The sequence below is a fragment of the Hemitrygon akajei genome, chromosome 13, assembly GCF_048418815.1.
Source record: "Hemitrygon akajei chromosome 13, sHemAka1.3, whole genome shotgun sequence".
NCBI classification, from domain to species: domain Eukaryota; kingdom Metazoa; phylum Chordata; class Chondrichthyes; order Myliobatiformes; family Dasyatidae; genus Hemitrygon; species Hemitrygon akajei.
The window spans coordinates 57,089,943-57,106,440 of NC_133136.1; the positions used below are offsets into that span (position 1 = coordinate 57,089,943).

Consider the following 16,498-nt stretch of genomic DNA (forward strand, 5'->3'; position numbering starts at 1 on the left):
CATCAACGTGTTGGGCCCAGGACGGATTCTCAGAGATGTTGATGCCCAGGAACTTGAAGCTGCTCACCCTTTCCACTCAATAAGGACTGGTGTGCATCACCTGAATTCCCCTTCCTGAAGTCCGCGATAAATTCTTTGGTCTTGTTGATATTAAGTGCAAGGTTGTTACTGTTTCCTGTATCTCCAGAGTTGCCACTCAGTGAACGCAAACAATGATGGAACCCACCACTATCTCAGTGCAAACACGAGGAAATCTGCAGATGCTGGAAATTCAAACAACACACACAAAATGCTGGTGGAACACAGCAGGCCAGGCAGCATCTATAGGGAGAAGCACTGTCGACATTTCGGGCCGAGACCCTTTGTCAGGACTAACTGAAAGGAAAGATAGTAAGAGATTTGAAAGTAGGAGGGGGAGGGGGAAATGTGAAATGATAGGAGAAGACCGGAGGGGGTGGGGTGAAGCTAAGAGCTGGAAAGGTGATTGGCAAAAGGGATACAGAGCTGGAGAAGGGAAAGGATCATGGGACGGGAGGCCTAGAGAGAAAGAAGGGGGGGGGGGAGCACCAGAGGGAGATGGAGAACAGGCAAACAACTAAATATGTCAGGGATGGGGTAAGAAGGGGAGGAGGGGCATTAACGGAAGTCAATGTTCATGCCATCAGGTTGGAGGCCACCCAGCCGGTATATAAGGTGTTGTTCCTCCAACCTGAGTTTGGATTCATTTTGACAATAGAGGAGGCCATGGATAGACATATCAGAATGGGAATGGGACGTGGAATTAAAATGTGTGACCTCTGGGAGATTCTGCTTTTTCTGGCGGACCGAGCGTAGGTGTTCAGCGACACTGTCTCCCAGTCTGCGTCAGGTCTCACCAATATATAAAAGGCCACACCGGGAGCACCGGACACAGTATACCACACCAGCCCACTCACAAGTGAAGTGTCACCTCACCTGGAAGGACTGTCTGGGGCCCTGAATGGTGGTGAGGGAGGAAGTGTAAGGGCAACAGGGTCCTGGTGGTTTGAGGGTAGTCAGGAACTGGGACTGGCATAAAGTTCATGAAAGCAGTGGTTCCTACCTCCAACCCCACCCCAACTCCACCCCCGCCCGCACATACCTTGGAAATGTGGACAACTTACAGCAGCACTTCAAAGTACAGGAGTGCTACCAACAATGCTTCTGCAAAATCGCCCAAATTCACTGTTAGGATAAGTAAACCAAAGGGATATTTCTTCACAGGTCAACCAGGTCAGCATCCCCAGTCATAGATAGATAGATAGATAGATAGATACTTTATTCATCCCCATGGGGAAATTCAACATTTTTCCAATGTCCCATACACTTGTTGTAGCAAAAACTCATTACATACAATACTTAACTCAGTAATAATATGATATGCATCTAAATCACTAACTCAAAAGCATTAATAATAGCTTTAAAAAAGTTCTTAAGTCCTGGCAGTTGAATTGTAAAGCCTAATGGCATTGGGGAGTATTGACCTCTTCATCCTGTCTGAGGAGCATTGCATCGACAGTAACCTGTCGCTGAAACTCCTTTAAAAATCAGTTGGCTTTTGGCCTGCATATCAGACACTGAACTCCCAGGAAGCCACTCTGTACTGAGCTCTTCCCTACTTTGGATTTGTCCGTTTTTGTTTGTTTACACTGATGTACTGTTTTTTCCGTGATCTTCTCTTCACTGTCTGGTATCATTTACATCCTGAGTGCTATCTCATCTTTTACGCCCGAGACGCTGCCGCAAGCTTTTAATTGTCGCCGTATTGTACTGTACTTCAGCTTACTTGTGTACGTGACAATAACACCTTGACAATAAACTCCGCTTGATTTGACTACAAGAAACTATAGGGCAGAGGGAAATATTCAAGGAGGTGTTTAAAGCGCAATGTACTCCCGCAAATCATTGGCCCATGACTACTTAAAATTGAGAGTGAGCACCCAGAACGCATCGGATTTCTGAACGGTCCATGACCCTGCCTCGTTACTCCTTTTTTTGTTATTATTTGTAATGTAATTTATAATTGTATGTCTTTGCGCTCTAATGCTCCTACAAAACAACAAATCTCACGCCATATTAGTCAGTGATTAACAAAACTGTTTTTGAGAAGCTGCATCGGGAACGTATGACAGCTCTGCAGAAGCGCGGTGAGATGGAAATCAGAAATCAAACACCCGGCCCGGCCCCGGCCCGGCCAGCTCTGTCCGCGGTTCCCTCACCAGCAACCTCAAAACACAAAACAAATACTCATTGAACCTGATGGGGTGACTAAAGCAGAATAGTCGAGATATTTCTTCATATTTTTAAATTCACTTTTACTGAGATTGGCTACAGCCGGTTTCAACGCTGCCAGACAAGCCGTACGCGAGTAGAACTGAAGTGACACAGACCTCATTCCCCCCCCCCCCCCACCCCGGCAGGTCCAGGCGTCCGGACTCCCCCCCCCCCCCCACCCACTCCCTCCCGGCCAGGTCCAGGCGTCCGGACTCACCCCCCCCCACCCCACCCCCCGGGCCAGGACCAGGCGTCCGGACTCCCCCCTCCCCACTCCCTCCCGGCCAGGTCCAGGCGTCCGGACTCCCCCCCCCCCTCCCCACCCCGGCCAGGTCCAGGCGTCCGGACTCCCCCCCCCCCCCCAGGCCAGGTCCAGGCGTCCGGACTCCCCCCACCCCCCACCACCCCCCAGGCCAGGTCCAGGCGTCCGGACTCCCCCCCCCCCCACTCCCTCCCGGCCAGGTCCAGGCGTCCGGACTCCCCCCCCCCCCCCCACTCCCTCCCGGCCAGGTCCAGGCGTCCGGACTCCCCCCCCCCCACCCCAGGCCAGGTCCAGGCGTCCGGACTCCCCCTTCCCCCCAGGCCAGGTCCAGGCGTCCGGACTCCCCCCCCCCCCCGGCCTGGTCCAGGCGTCCGGACTCCCCCCCACCCCCCACCACCCCCCGGCCAGGTCCAGGCGTCCGGACTCCCCCCCCCACCTCCCCCCCCCACCCCCCCAGCCAGGTCCAGGCGTCCGGACTCCCCCCCCCCCCCACCCAAGCCAGGTCCAGGCGTCCGGACTCCCCCCCCACCTCCCCCCCCCAGGCCAGGTCCAGGCGTCCGGACTCCCCCCACCCCCCCACCACCCCCCAGGCCAGGTCCAGGCGTCCGGACTCCCCCCCCCCACCCCCCCCGGCCAGGTCCAGGCGTCCGGACTCCCCCCCCCCCTCCCGGCCAGGTCCAGGCGTCCGGACTCCCCCCCCCCCCCCCCACCCACTCCCTCCTGGCCAGGTCCAGGCGTCCGGACCCCCCCCCCCCGGCCAGGTCCAGGCGTCCGGACCCCCCCCCCCACCCCCCCCTCCCGGCCAGGTCCAGGCGTCCGGACTCCCCCCCCCCCCCACCCCCACTCCCTCCCGGCAGGTCCAGGCGTCCGGACTCCCCCCCCCCCCCCCACCCCCACTCCCTCCCGGCAGGTCCGGACTCCCCCCACCCGGCAGCGGCTGCTAATGGAACAGGCCGGGGGCGGGGCTGCGCGACGGAACAAGATGGCGACCGAGCAGGTGAGGGGGGAGGTTGCGAAGCGTAGGGAGAGGAACGAGTAGGGGAACTGAGGAGGGAGAGGGTAGCGTTGAGAGTGAGTGATCTTATGAATAATCCTTCTGTAGTTTCATCGTAATGTATTCCTATACAATGTAGCGTACTGGGAGAAAGGATTTGTTTTGACAGGAGAGGTTGTGATTAGGAATGCATTGGCAGTAAGTGGATCTAAAATTCAGTAATCAAATTCGCTGCTGAAAGTCATAATATATGAAGATTTTCTAAGTAAAAATATTCTGCAAAGAACAGGATAGTGGAATTAACCGAATTGCTCTGCAAGATGCTGGTCGAGGTTTGATAGACTAAATGGCCTATTTTTGTTAAAAGCATGGTGGGCTAAATAATCTCCTATACTGTTATGATTCTGTAATTCCACTTCTGCTTTGTTCTTATTCCCTGTATCAATGTTATCAGCGATGTTGAAGAAGAAAATTTGCCTGACTCTTTTGCTTCTTAGTGGTAATCAGGATGACGGCGTACATGCACGTTTTGATGGATAATCTTTCATTTTAAGATCATGAACCAAATTTGCATTCTGACCCTGTAAGACAAGTCTTTGTAGATCCTGGGAGTTCAGTAAGCCTTGCTGAAATTGTGTAAGGTTGGGGATGGACCTCCCTTCCGTTATGAATTTCTGGATTTCATGGTAGTGTAGTCCTGCTATAGTCTTTTCCCTGATGGGTTTTAGAGATGGGTATGCTGCCATTATACACAAAATTATTATTTAATATTTTCCTGCCAGGTCACTATTTTTGGAAACAGGCTTCTTCTGTGCTTCTCCATTAATTAATATGTAAGTGTATTTAATGATAGCAATGACCTCCTGAGATACTGCTGATGATGTCTCAACAATGGGATGTCAGAAAAGGTTGGAAACTGCTGGTGACATAATGCCAGACATGTGCACTAAATAAGCCTAGAACGCTTGTTTTGTCAAAAATTGATTTGTAATGTTTATCAAGGAATTCGTTGATGAATGATTTCGGAATGAATGGATTTCATACAAGTTTTCAGCAGGTTGGAGCCAATTTACCTGAACTGCTCTGTGCTCCAGAGTCTGGCTAGCCCATAAAAGTTTAATGAGTCAGGTTGGACATCAAAAAATATATATATATATATATATAATTTGTTGGACTCGGCTCAAATGGGGCAGGGCAGCTTTTTATAGATGACTGCACTCAGTGCTATGGAACATGATAGGACATACTGCCTGGAAATAGCCAGGAAAATGCAGGGAACATAGGAAGCAGTTCCTGTTCTCAGTGTATTACATTATTGTAGAGCTTGTCTACTTGTAGCAAACTGTTAGCTCGAGTTCTTGGGTCAAGTTTGGACTGGCCGTTGTTAAATCTGGTTCAGGGTGGACTACAGCACTGCATGGTTCTATGGTTTAAAAAAGAAGATAAGCCTGTAACTGATTTTTTTTTTCTTTCACACTTCGATTTCCTAACTTTTACCCTCCAAGTGTGGCATGTGAGAAATAGTTTGAAACACCACTGCTCTTCTGATTGAAAAAGAATCAGTAAAGGAGAATGCAGTCAAATTGAATGTCAACTTGCTAACCATTTTGGGGGGGATGCCATATGCAAGAATAGAATGTGGTTAGCTCATGGTGTGAATGGTGATTAATCTGGAATTCACCTCCTGTTGTGTATACAGTAGCTGTTGGAATAATTGTAGAATTGTTTTCGAAATGGAGCTACTTTAAAAAAATGTGAGTGGTGCACATTTTCTTACGGTAAAGCTGCATCCTGTCTAAGCCATTTGCATACAATGAATTGTATCCCGTACTCAATTTTATTCTCTGGTAGTTTTAGATTGCAAGAAATTCAAAAACTTTGTTCATAAATATTTGTCTAGTCAGTTCAAAAGATATTGGGTTTTTTTGCCTGTTCTTTGTATTGGGGTGGTAAATTTATTTATTTAACTCTTGGAATGAATGCTGGCAAAGGCTATTTACAAATACAGTATTTATCCATAAGTTTCAATTTAGGATATCTTCAGTTGATATATTCAGTAAAGGGTCCAAATTGATTCAGAGGAAAACTTTTATTTTAAATGAATAACAGTTTAAAACAATCATATGTTATTTGTTATGTTAACATTGGGTATTATTTTTCTTGCGTGTTGTTTAATCCAGAGTTCAAATGGTCCTGTCCGTTGCTCCATGCATGAGAAAGCAGTTGACCGAAGAAATGTAAATAAGGAGCACAACAGCAACTTCAAGGCTGGATATGTTCCCATTGATGAAGAAAGACTGCACAGGACAGGGTTACGGGGTCGTAAGGGTAATCTGGCAATTTGTGTAATTGTCCTTATGTTCATCCTGGCAGTGATTAATTTAATTGTAAGTATTTTGTTGTGGCAATAATTTGACAACCAATTACATTTAATATCAATATAAGATTTAAAATAATTTTCAAATTGCTTTGAGTCAGCATTGAGCTGCTGCTGCCCAGTGTCAAAATCTCGACATCCAGTACTGTCTCTGCAGAGTTTACACGTCATTGTGTTGCTTTCCTTCAGCTCTTCTCGTTTCCCTCCATATCCCAGTTAACAGATTAAATGGCCACTGTAAATTGGCTGTAGTGTTCAGATGATGGGAATGTGGAAAGAGTAAAATGGATTAGGGTAGAATTAGTGTAAAAATGAGTGCTTGATGGTCACTGTGGATTTGGTGCACCCAAGAGCCTGTTTCTCTGCTCCACAACATAAAATCTGAGTCTCACATCTAAAAGAGTTAACTTTCTAGCACTTCCATTAAATGTTAGAAAATCTGCTACTTCTTGTCGGCATAGTGATTTTGAACTTCGTGTTGTGAAGAGCACCAAAATATTGGTTATTGCAATAAAGTAAATTTGAGTACATGTACATACTGTTTTTTTATTTGCAAGCCATGGCTACTCTGCTGCTTGCATTCGAAGTTCAGAATGTTGGTTTGATACATCTGGTTTATGTGTCTCACACTAAAATGTATTGCATTGTCTGTATTACAAATGTTTAATTTTTATCCTCTCATTTGGTCTTTGCCTTTTTTATATTGGATATTTTTAATTACTTAAAACTACATACATTCAGTATTCTTTATTATGTATACCTGTACATCTGGTTAGTGCAGATATCTAACCAGTTGATCATATGGCAGCAACTCAGTGAGTAATAGCTTGCAAGCATGGTCAAGAGGTTTCGTTGTTCAGACCAAATATCAGAATATGGAAGAAATGTGATCTAAATGACTTGGACCATGGAATGATTATTAGTGCCAGACAGGGTGGTTTGAGTTTCTCAGAAACTGCTGATCTCTGGGATTTTAACGCACAACAGTCTCTAGAGTTTACAGAGAATGGTGTGAAAAACAAAAAGAAAATCAGTGAGCATCAGTTCTTGTGGGCTAAAGCACTTTGTTACTGAGAGAGGTCAGAGCAGGGTGGCCAGACTGGTTCAAGCTGACAGGAAGGCAGCAGTAACTCAAATAGCCATGTGTTACAACAGTGGTGTGTAGAAGAGCATCTCTGAACGCACAACATGTCGAACCTTGAAGTGGATGGGCTACTGCAGCAGAAGAGCACTAACATACTCAGTGTCCATTTTATTATGTACAGGAGATAACTAATAAAGTGGTCACTGAGTGAAAGTTTTTCATAACACTAAATTCCTTACTTGTGTTGTTTTATTTTTGTATTTCAAATAAGACATGATGTTATTGTGCAATCTGAGGTACATTGCCCTTTGTTAATATATTTGTGTTCTTTATGGGATGGAATCCTGGTATGATTTGGTCAAAGTTAAGTTTATTGCCGTATGTACATATACATTAGGCTGAACCTCCTAACTACCCAAGAAAGTAAATGTGCTGGGGTGCTTCCATGTGTGTACGTATCTGTGTGCTGGGCCCAGGACAGATCATCCAACATGTTAATGCCCAGGAATTTAAAGCTGCTGACACACTCTCCCCTCAATCACCCAGTGTGGATTGACACATGCTCACCTCCCAACATAGACTGGCACATGCTTGCCTGCCTTTCCCTTTCTGAGGTCAACAGTCAGCTCTGTAGTTTTACTCATGTTGAGTGAGAGGATCCATTTCAGTTAAATCATTAGTAGGTAAAAATCTGTCAGGGAAATATTTTGGACAGTTTTCTGCACTGGAGGGAGACAAACAAGGAAAGAAGAAGAACAAGAAGGAAAGAATAAAATAATCATCCTTCACGTTTCCATCTCTTGTTTGCCTTTCCTTTCCTTTGTCCATTAAACCTGCTCCACACCTGAAGATCATTATAGCGATTTTGAGCCTGAGAGATTTTCTCTGTTTTTCTATCTTTAAGGAATCAGAATCAAGTTTATATCACTGGTACACAGTATGTTGTGAAATTTGTTGTTTAGCGACAGCAGTGCAGTGTAATGCATAAAATAAAACTATAAATTTTATATATATATAGTGTTAACTTTAAAATCGTTTAAAAGTAAATCTGGTTGAAATGCACTATTAATTATTTTCTTGTAATATAACTTCTTACTGAAGCATATTGCTTTGCTCTATTTTAGCAATGGGACACAAAGCTAGTGTGACTATTACTGTTTCAGATTACACTTGTTATCTGGGCTGTAATTCGAATTGGCCCCAATGGCTGTGATAGTATGGAATTCCACGAAGAGGGCTTGTTACGATTCAAACAGGAGTCTGACATGGGAGTTGTATATCCAATGCACAAGAGCACAGTGGGAGGAAGAAGAGATGAAGACTTGTTGATCACTGGCAACAATCAACCAGTAAGCTGATTTTTTTGTTATATTCCATGGTTATAAATTCAGTGAAGCATGAACAAAATAATAGAGATTAGAAAACCATTGAGGCTATTAAAAGCCTAAGCTTGATATGGAGAGTGAGCATACTCATGAATCAATATAGTACTGGCCAGTGCATTTGTCTTGCTGTATGTTCTGAAAATACACATGGAAATGACCAGCAATCTTGAGAAATGGTAACAGTTACACTCTAACTTAGCTGGCCTCTTGCAAAGTTCATTTGTTTGGACAATTACCATGAGGCGGTACGGTAGCGTAGTGGTTACCACAATACTCTACAGTACCAGCAGCCTAGGTTCATTTCCTGTCACTGTCTGTGAGGAGTCTCCGGTGATCATGTGGGTTTCCTCCGGGTGCTCCAGTTTCCTCCCAAACTGCAAAGATGTACTGGTTGGCAGGCTAATTGGTCATTGTAAATTGTCCGGTGATTAGGCAAGGGTTGAATTGGGAGTTGCTGGGCAGCATGGCTCGAAGGGCTGGAGGCCCTTTTATTACTCATTTTTATTATTAAATAAAATAAAAGTAATTTATTCCAGAATATTCCCAACCATGCAGAGTTATGGTCAACAAAACCAACATATTTAAATCACATCACTGATCACAGTCTCTAAGAGGGAACTGACTAGTATGAGAAATAAGTACACTATTAATGTGTAGATATCTGACAGGTTTTGTCTGAATATTAATTACAGTAGATATGTAGAGTGTGCTATTTTAAAAAGTGTATTGGTACAATAAAATCAGGGTTTTCTATATGAAAATAGTGAAGGTATTTGGTACATTCTGGAAGAGGTAGTTGAAGATTCAAAACTAAATGATTTCAATGCAATATTTCATTTTGTAGTGCAGAATGCACGTTTTCGTCCTTTTTAAAAACTTTGTTCCTGGTGTCATTTCATGTTACAGGAAGGAGAGTGGAGAGAGGGATCGTGAACAGCGCCTTTATTTTCTGGTAGTCCTGGAGTAAATTTTGTAGTGTGAAGAGTAACAGGCTGGGGTGATTTCAGCTTGTGCTGCCTCTCTCAACTGTGGACAGATGTAATTGAAAACTTGTAAACCAATTCCTGTAAATCCTCTCCTAAGAATAGCCTTTTTATATCAACCAATGTCATGGTTTGGTAACTTAATGTGTCAAATTGTCTGATTTCCTATGCAGTACTTGTTTTGCTTAATGAATATGAAGCATTATTAACTTCTGTTTCTGTGCTCATTTAGGTGGTGTTTCAGCAGGGAACAACCAGACTTAGTGTAGAGAAGGACAAAACCTCCATAACGAGTGATATTGGCATGTCTTTTGTTGATCCCCGGACCCAGAAAACTGTGTTCAGCACTGACTATGATACTCATGAATTTCATTTGCCCAAAGGTGTGAAGACACTAAATGTATTGAAGGCATCCACAGAAAGGGTTTGTGTTCATCTTTCATTCTTCATTTTAAAGATAACCAGCCCATAAATTCAATCAAAAAGCATTTTTCCAGCCCTGAATGCATGTCAGGAGTAATCTTGCCTGTTTTGTTCTGGAATTCATTTTCAACTTTGTTATTGCTTGATTGACATGTCCAGTCAGTATGTAGAATGAAGTCCCAGTGATCATCATACTTTGCATCTCTAATTTTGGTCCTCCTATTGATTGGCAGACACCCCATCCAACCCCGCTACTCCTCGTCTGCACACCCTTAACCTTTGGTATGATAGCATCAATAAATATGTTATCCATTAATTTCTGAGCCTCACAGATAATGTATATCATAGAAAATCTACTGCTGCTTGAATTCCATAACTTGTAGTTCAACCTTCTGCATCTGTAAACACCTGATGTATGTGTAACAATCTCTATGTGAAATAGAACTGCATTCTACTCAGCTGAATAGTCGCATAGCTAATCTTCAGCGAAATCACATTTTCATCCAGCCAGAGTTTGGGATGCCCTTGCATTTATCCATGGACCCATTCTCCTAATTCCAGTTACCTCAACTACTGCTTTCCACTGTTCCAACAAGTCCGCAATCCTTTACTGAGCTAATGACCCTATTGCCTTCTTGGTTCAAATGGTGCCAGAGCCCACTTCCACATGGTATTGTGGATAGGACTCTGGCCACATCCCCAATGCCATGACCCATTTGTCATTGTCTGCTCCAGGATGATACTCAAGTTCTGTCTCCTTTAAAAATGTATTACTTCAAGAAAGCTTTTTAGTAGAACAGAAGATAAAGTTGATCCCTCTCTGAAAGAACAGTTTTGTTGCTCCAGTGGAATTTGATGCTAGATGCTGATTTCATTATGATATATACCCAATATTAAATATTTAAATTGTTAAACTCGATGCACCAATAAAAAAATTGATCACTTTGCTATTCAGAATTATGGAAGTTGCATTAATTTTCCTAGGGAGTCACATTTTCAAGCTCTCCTTAGTAAATTAGTCATAATTAAAATGGACTTTGTGCACCTTGAAGTATTTGCTGAAACACTTACTTAAGTGTGAACCATGAATTATGAGTGTAATTTTTAAGTAATCGGCGCTTAAGAAGTCAAGTTGTGTGAAAAATTAGTACACTGTAACTAGTATAAATATACACATCTTGTATCCAAGTGTTAATCATATTTTTAAAAATAGCTTAAGTATGGCATCTTTCCTAAACTGTAGTCTCAACTTTCAACTCTCTTCCAATCTTAGTAACTTCTATTAGCTCTGTAAAACTTTTTAACTAATGAAATCATGGAGTACAATTAGAAATACATTGTGGCAGGTTCTGAGCTTCATTGATTTTTTTTTTCTGTTCTAATACCACTCTTTCTATAATATATAAGTAACTATTCCACCTATGAAATCTAATGTTGATCTAATTTTGTCCAAATACTTGTTTCTCACTTTCCTGTAATTCATTCTCTTTGCTTGCAAACATCCATTGCAGTGATGGTCATTTAGCTTGTGTAAATATAGATAAGTATTCATGCTTTATTTTAACTTGGCTCATGAATGCCAGTTGCCATGTGGTGTCCTATGGATATCACATTTATGAATATATTTATGCATACTCTTTTATGGGATTTTAGAACAGAGGAAAAATATCTACTAATTCTATAGCCACTTTTTTCAGAAATAGGTTTAAGTATATCCTTGTTTTTACAAAGGCATAACTTTTTTTGCCATACAACATTTCATAAGCTGGTACCAGGAGTAAATCCTAATTTCCACTGGAACTAAATGTGTGTAATATGCTGGCATTTGTATAAAATATTTAAAAAGAGCAGCAAGGTAACATAATAGTTAGAGTAATTGCTCTACAGCACCAATTAGGGTTCAATCCCGATGCTATATGTAAAGAGTTTGTACTTTTCTTACCATGACTGTGTGGATTTCCTCTGGGGGCTCCAGTTTCCTCCCACATTCCAAAGATGTATAGGTTAGAGTTAACAGGTTGTGGGCATGCTGTACTGGCACCAAAAGCAGGTAACACTTGCATGCTGTCCCCGGCAAACCTTTGGATTGTGTTGACTGTTGGCACAAAATGATGCATTTCACTATATGTTTTGATGTACATGTGACAAATAACGCTAATCTTACCTTAATCAATTTAATTTGAAATATTTAAACTGTTCTTTCTAGATAACAAGCAATCATACCACTGATCTCCATATTCATTCTGGTGGCCGTGTGATTGTGCGTGGAAATGAAGGAGTCTTTATCATGGGCAAAACCATTGAATTCCGAATGAAGGATAATATGGAACTCAAGGCAGTAAGTGCAGAGATTGGTAGCATTTATGAATTTTAATTTGTTTTTAAGTAGACAATTGTTCAAATTACTCTCAATTTACAATTTGTGCAGAATAAATTTTCAAAGGTATTTGAAGTGTAGTATGTATTGCAAAATGTGTTATTTACACTGTGAGTGATGTTAAGTATTTAATATAATTCCCAGTATTTTACTGTGGAGTTTGCAGTAGATAAGACTTAGTGGAGAGGAGAAACAACAAAAATTATGTGGGCTTCTCAGAAACTAGAACACAGTCCATTGCTTTTAAATGGAATGCTTAGTGTTTGAAATGTCCTGGAAATGAAAATGAGAAAACTAACAAAGTGAAACTAGGAATCTGAATTTTGAATGCTTTAGGCTTAGGCTACTCAAAAACTTTACTCTTAGAAATTTAAGTCACTAATTCACTTTGTTTCCAATGAAATGTAGGCATTGTATTCCTAATGTTCCAAAATGTGTATATAATGATGCACTATCACTTTATTTAGGTAAACAGTATTATTCTTAATGGGACTGTGATGATCAACACCTCACGACTTCCAAATTCGTCAAATGGAGAGTTCCTTGTGGATGATGGCTGGGAACGCTACAAACTCTGCATGTGTGCAGATGGAACACTGTTCCGCATCCAGGTGAAAAGCAGAAATACAGGCTGCCAAACATCCGATAACCCCTGCGGAATTGTGCTATAAGGATTACAGTCTACAAGTGGTGCACTATTGTAATGTTTCAAATGAAAGAGATCAATTTAATGCAGAACAATCACCACTAACTGCTCCATGATAACACTGTCTTTTGTGAATAGTGACAGGTAAATGTTCCACTAAAAAAGTCAGCTGTTATTTTTCAGCAGACTGGCACTTTGTACCAAGAAATAAACTAAAGAGTAAGCCATTTCTATTCCTACTCCAGTCCTATAGAACTGGCCAACAAGACTTTTCAATGATTTAAAAAAGAATCACTGTTAGTCAGGAGCTTAAATGTTATTAATAACAATATTTAGTTTTCCAGATCAGACTTCAATTCAAGTTCAGCAATATGCATTAAAGTGAATGTAGAAAATGAGTGAAACAATTTATATTGATTTAAAAAAATAGAAACAAATGTCATCAAAGCTGGCCTATACAATTCCTGTTGAAAACTTGGCATTTTATTTGTATGTGTTAAATTGTCACAAAGTAGTACAAATCAAAATCTGTTGGTAAAATGGTTATTTCAGAGAACCTCATTATATACAAATTCCGCAGGAATAGTTTATCCAATCTAACTTTGCCATGCTCAGATTTGCTTTACCAACTTTGGTTTGGAGGACAATTTTAAGATTGCTGCAAGTGTGGAACTACAATATTTAGAGTTGCCTTTGAGTTTTGGCCAGTGATATGTGAACTTGTTAAGTTATTCAGATTAATTCTAATGAATAAATACTTGTAAGATAGGAGCCCTGGAGCACAGTTCTTTTTGGCTGTAAGCAGGCAGGGGAATATCCCATATCATAAGAGACATTTTTCTATTTTCCAAATTACATAAGAGGTATCTTATTAAGATGTATAAAGAAGACATACTTTTGTATAAACAACCGAAACAAAATGTATGATAGTACAGTCACATAAAGAATAAGATCTAATTGTTACTTGCTAAAGGGTACAAAGTCAGGCATTGCTTGATCCTTACTCTGTTTAAGCCTCTATGCTGCTGAGTGATAACTTCCCCATTGGTTTTGGCCAATGCATAAAATTGGACGGTTAAAATACTCCAAACCAATGAGATTAGTTTAACAAAACTGGACCTGCATGCTTTTCACAACTCTCTTTATTTGTAACTGCAGTAAACTCGATTTAATTATACTGTACAGCAGTTTTTCCAGTAAGATCTGTCACCAGATATCCAACTGTGGCAAATATTTGCTACGAACAAAAACACTTAATTATTTTTACTTGTTTAAAAATTAATAATAGAATTAAGTTTTATTTTGTGCTTCTTGTTTATCATATGACAGTATTAAGTAGATTATTGGTTTAAAATCATTCTTATTCAGTATTATGTATCAACAAGATGTAAAGCATATTGAGATATGATAATATAGCTTCTTTGGTGTTCTCTTTTGGGCTGCTTTTTGAGTATGAGCTATTTGGAAAACTAAAGGATGGAATAGATTTAATTATTGACATTAAGTGCTGTTAAATATCTCCTGGTTCTGACATATAGTTTGTTACAGCTCAATTAATCAAAAGTTTGATCCAGTTATTAAATTTATTTCGGATAGCTTTTAGTTTTGCAATAATAATATATCATTTGGCATATTTATTAGTTTTTTTTAAAAGAAGTCTATATAATGCATGACATTGAATTTTCAGTTTTAAAAATGAAGGAAATGATGAATAAATCCAAACTTCTAATGGAACTAATTCATATCAGCTGACCTTAAGGCTGTGTGTGAAGTCAATTTTGGAAAAATCATTTACTACTTCCATAAAATGTTTCAATAATGACTAAATATTAGAGGGTATGTATATTTCAATTTTAATTTTTAAAACAGGTCCGTATACACTTCTATTCCCCCATCGAGTATACCTTAAGGTGCTCTGCTTTTTTTCTCAGTAAAAGAACCAACCCTCCACCATCCTTCTCCATCTAGCAGAACTGGTCCTCACCCTCGCAACACACAAAATTCTGGAGGAACCCAATAGGCCAGTGTGTTGCTCAGATTTCCAGCATCTGCAGATTTTCTCTTGCTTTTGGTCCTCACCCTCCACAGTTTTTCCTTCAGCTCCTTCCATTTTCTCCAGACAATTAGGGGTGGACATGGGCTCCAGCTAGGCTTGCCTTTTCATTGGCTACGTAGAACAGTCCATGCTCTAATGCTCCCTAACTCTCTCTCTGTTATGTTGACGACTGCATTGGTGCTGCTTCATGCACCCATGTCGAGCTTGACAATTTCACCAACCCTGCCTCTGAATTCACTTGGTTCATTTTCTGACACTTTCCTTTTCTCAATTTTCCTGGAGACAAACTGTCAACCAACATCTTTTATAAACCTATCAATTCCCACATTTATCTTAACTATACTTTTTCCCACCCAGTTTCTTGTAAAAATGCTATTCTCTTTTCTCAGTTTCTTTGTCTTAGCTGCATCTGTTCCTAAAATGTAGCTTTCCTTTCCAGGACATCAGAGATGTCCTCCTCCTTCAAAGAATGGGATTTCCCTTCTTCTACCATTGATGCTGCCGTCGCCCACATCTACATTTCCCAAACATCTGCGATCACCCTACCTACACCCCTTGAGCCTCCACGTTCAACACATTCTCCATAACTTTCACCATCTCCAAAGAGATCCGACAACCAAACATATCTGAAACATCCTCCCTCTTTCCACTTTCTGCTTGGATCACCCATTCTGTGATTCACTTGTTCGTTCATTCGTTCCTCCCTACCAATCTCCCTCTGAGTCTAGGTACTTATCCATGCAAATGGCCAACATGCTACATCTATCCATTCATCTCCTCCCTCACCTCCATTCAGGACCCCAAACTGTCCTTCCAGGTGAGGCAACACTTCACCTGCAAATCTGCTGGGGTCATCTATTGTGTCTGGTTCTCCCAATGCAACCTCCTGTACATTGGTGAGACCTCTCATAAATCGGAGGACTGCTTTGTCGAGCGCATCCGCTCCATTCACCAAAAGCGGAACTTCCCAGTGGCCAGACATTTTAATTCTGATTCTCATTTGCATTTCGACATGTCAGTCCATGGCCTTCTATTGTGCCATGATGAGGCCAACCTCAGGTTGAAGGAGCAACGCTTTGTACTCCGTGTAGGTAGCTTCCAGCTTGATGGCATAAATATTGATGTCTCCTTTGGGTAAAAAAAATTTCTTTCCCCCCCCCCTCCTATTTTCCCCACTCTTGCCCTTTATTTCTAAATGGCCTATACCACCCCTGGGTCACCTCCTTCCCTTTCTCCTATGGTCCTCTCTCCTCTCCTATCAGATTTCTTCCTCTCCAACTCTTTACCTTCTCTATTTGGCTTCCCATTTCATTGTCTGTCGTCCTTCCCGAAGAAGGGTTTTGACCCAAAATGTGGATTTGTTTATTCATTTCCATAGATGCTGCCTGACCTCCTGAATTCTTCCAGCATTTTATGCATGTTGCTTTGGATTACCAGCAGCTGCAAAATTTCTCATGTTTTCAGTTTTTAAAACTAAATAAGTTTACACTACAATTGTATTAAGCTTCTAAAGTCAAAGAACTGCCATTGTAATTACATAAAAATACAGCGCTGAATAAACTCCTGTATTTGAAGAATTGCCTTGGTGTTTACAAGAAATAAAATCCCATATACTTGAA

The 16,498-nt window shown here is 41.3% G+C and overlaps 1 protein-coding gene across 2 annotated transcripts; it reads left to right on the top strand.

Moving 5' to 3' along the window:
• The first annotated feature begins 3,470 nt into the window (after positions 1 to 3,470).
• Positions 3,471 to 16,498, top strand: sgcb (sarcoglycan, beta (dystrophin-associated glycoprotein)). 2 transcript variants are annotated; one of them, XM_073064679.1, is made up of 6 exons: positions 3,471 to 3,551; positions 5,729 to 5,935; positions 8,173 to 8,358; positions 9,610 to 9,801; positions 12,007 to 12,138; positions 12,645 to 16,498. In XM_073064679.1, the coding sequence occupies exons 1-6, from the start codon at positions 3,498 to 3,500 to the stop codon at positions 12,846 to 12,848; spliced, it is 975 nt and encodes a 324-aa protein (XP_072920780.1). In that variant the 5' UTR covers positions 3,471 to 3,497; the 3' UTR covers positions 12,849 to 16,498. The 2 variants fall into 2 exon arrangements, with proteins under 2 accessions (XP_072920780.1, XP_072920781.1); XM_073064680.1 differs by lacking the exon at positions 3,471 to 3,551 and adding an exon at positions 4,951 to 4,998.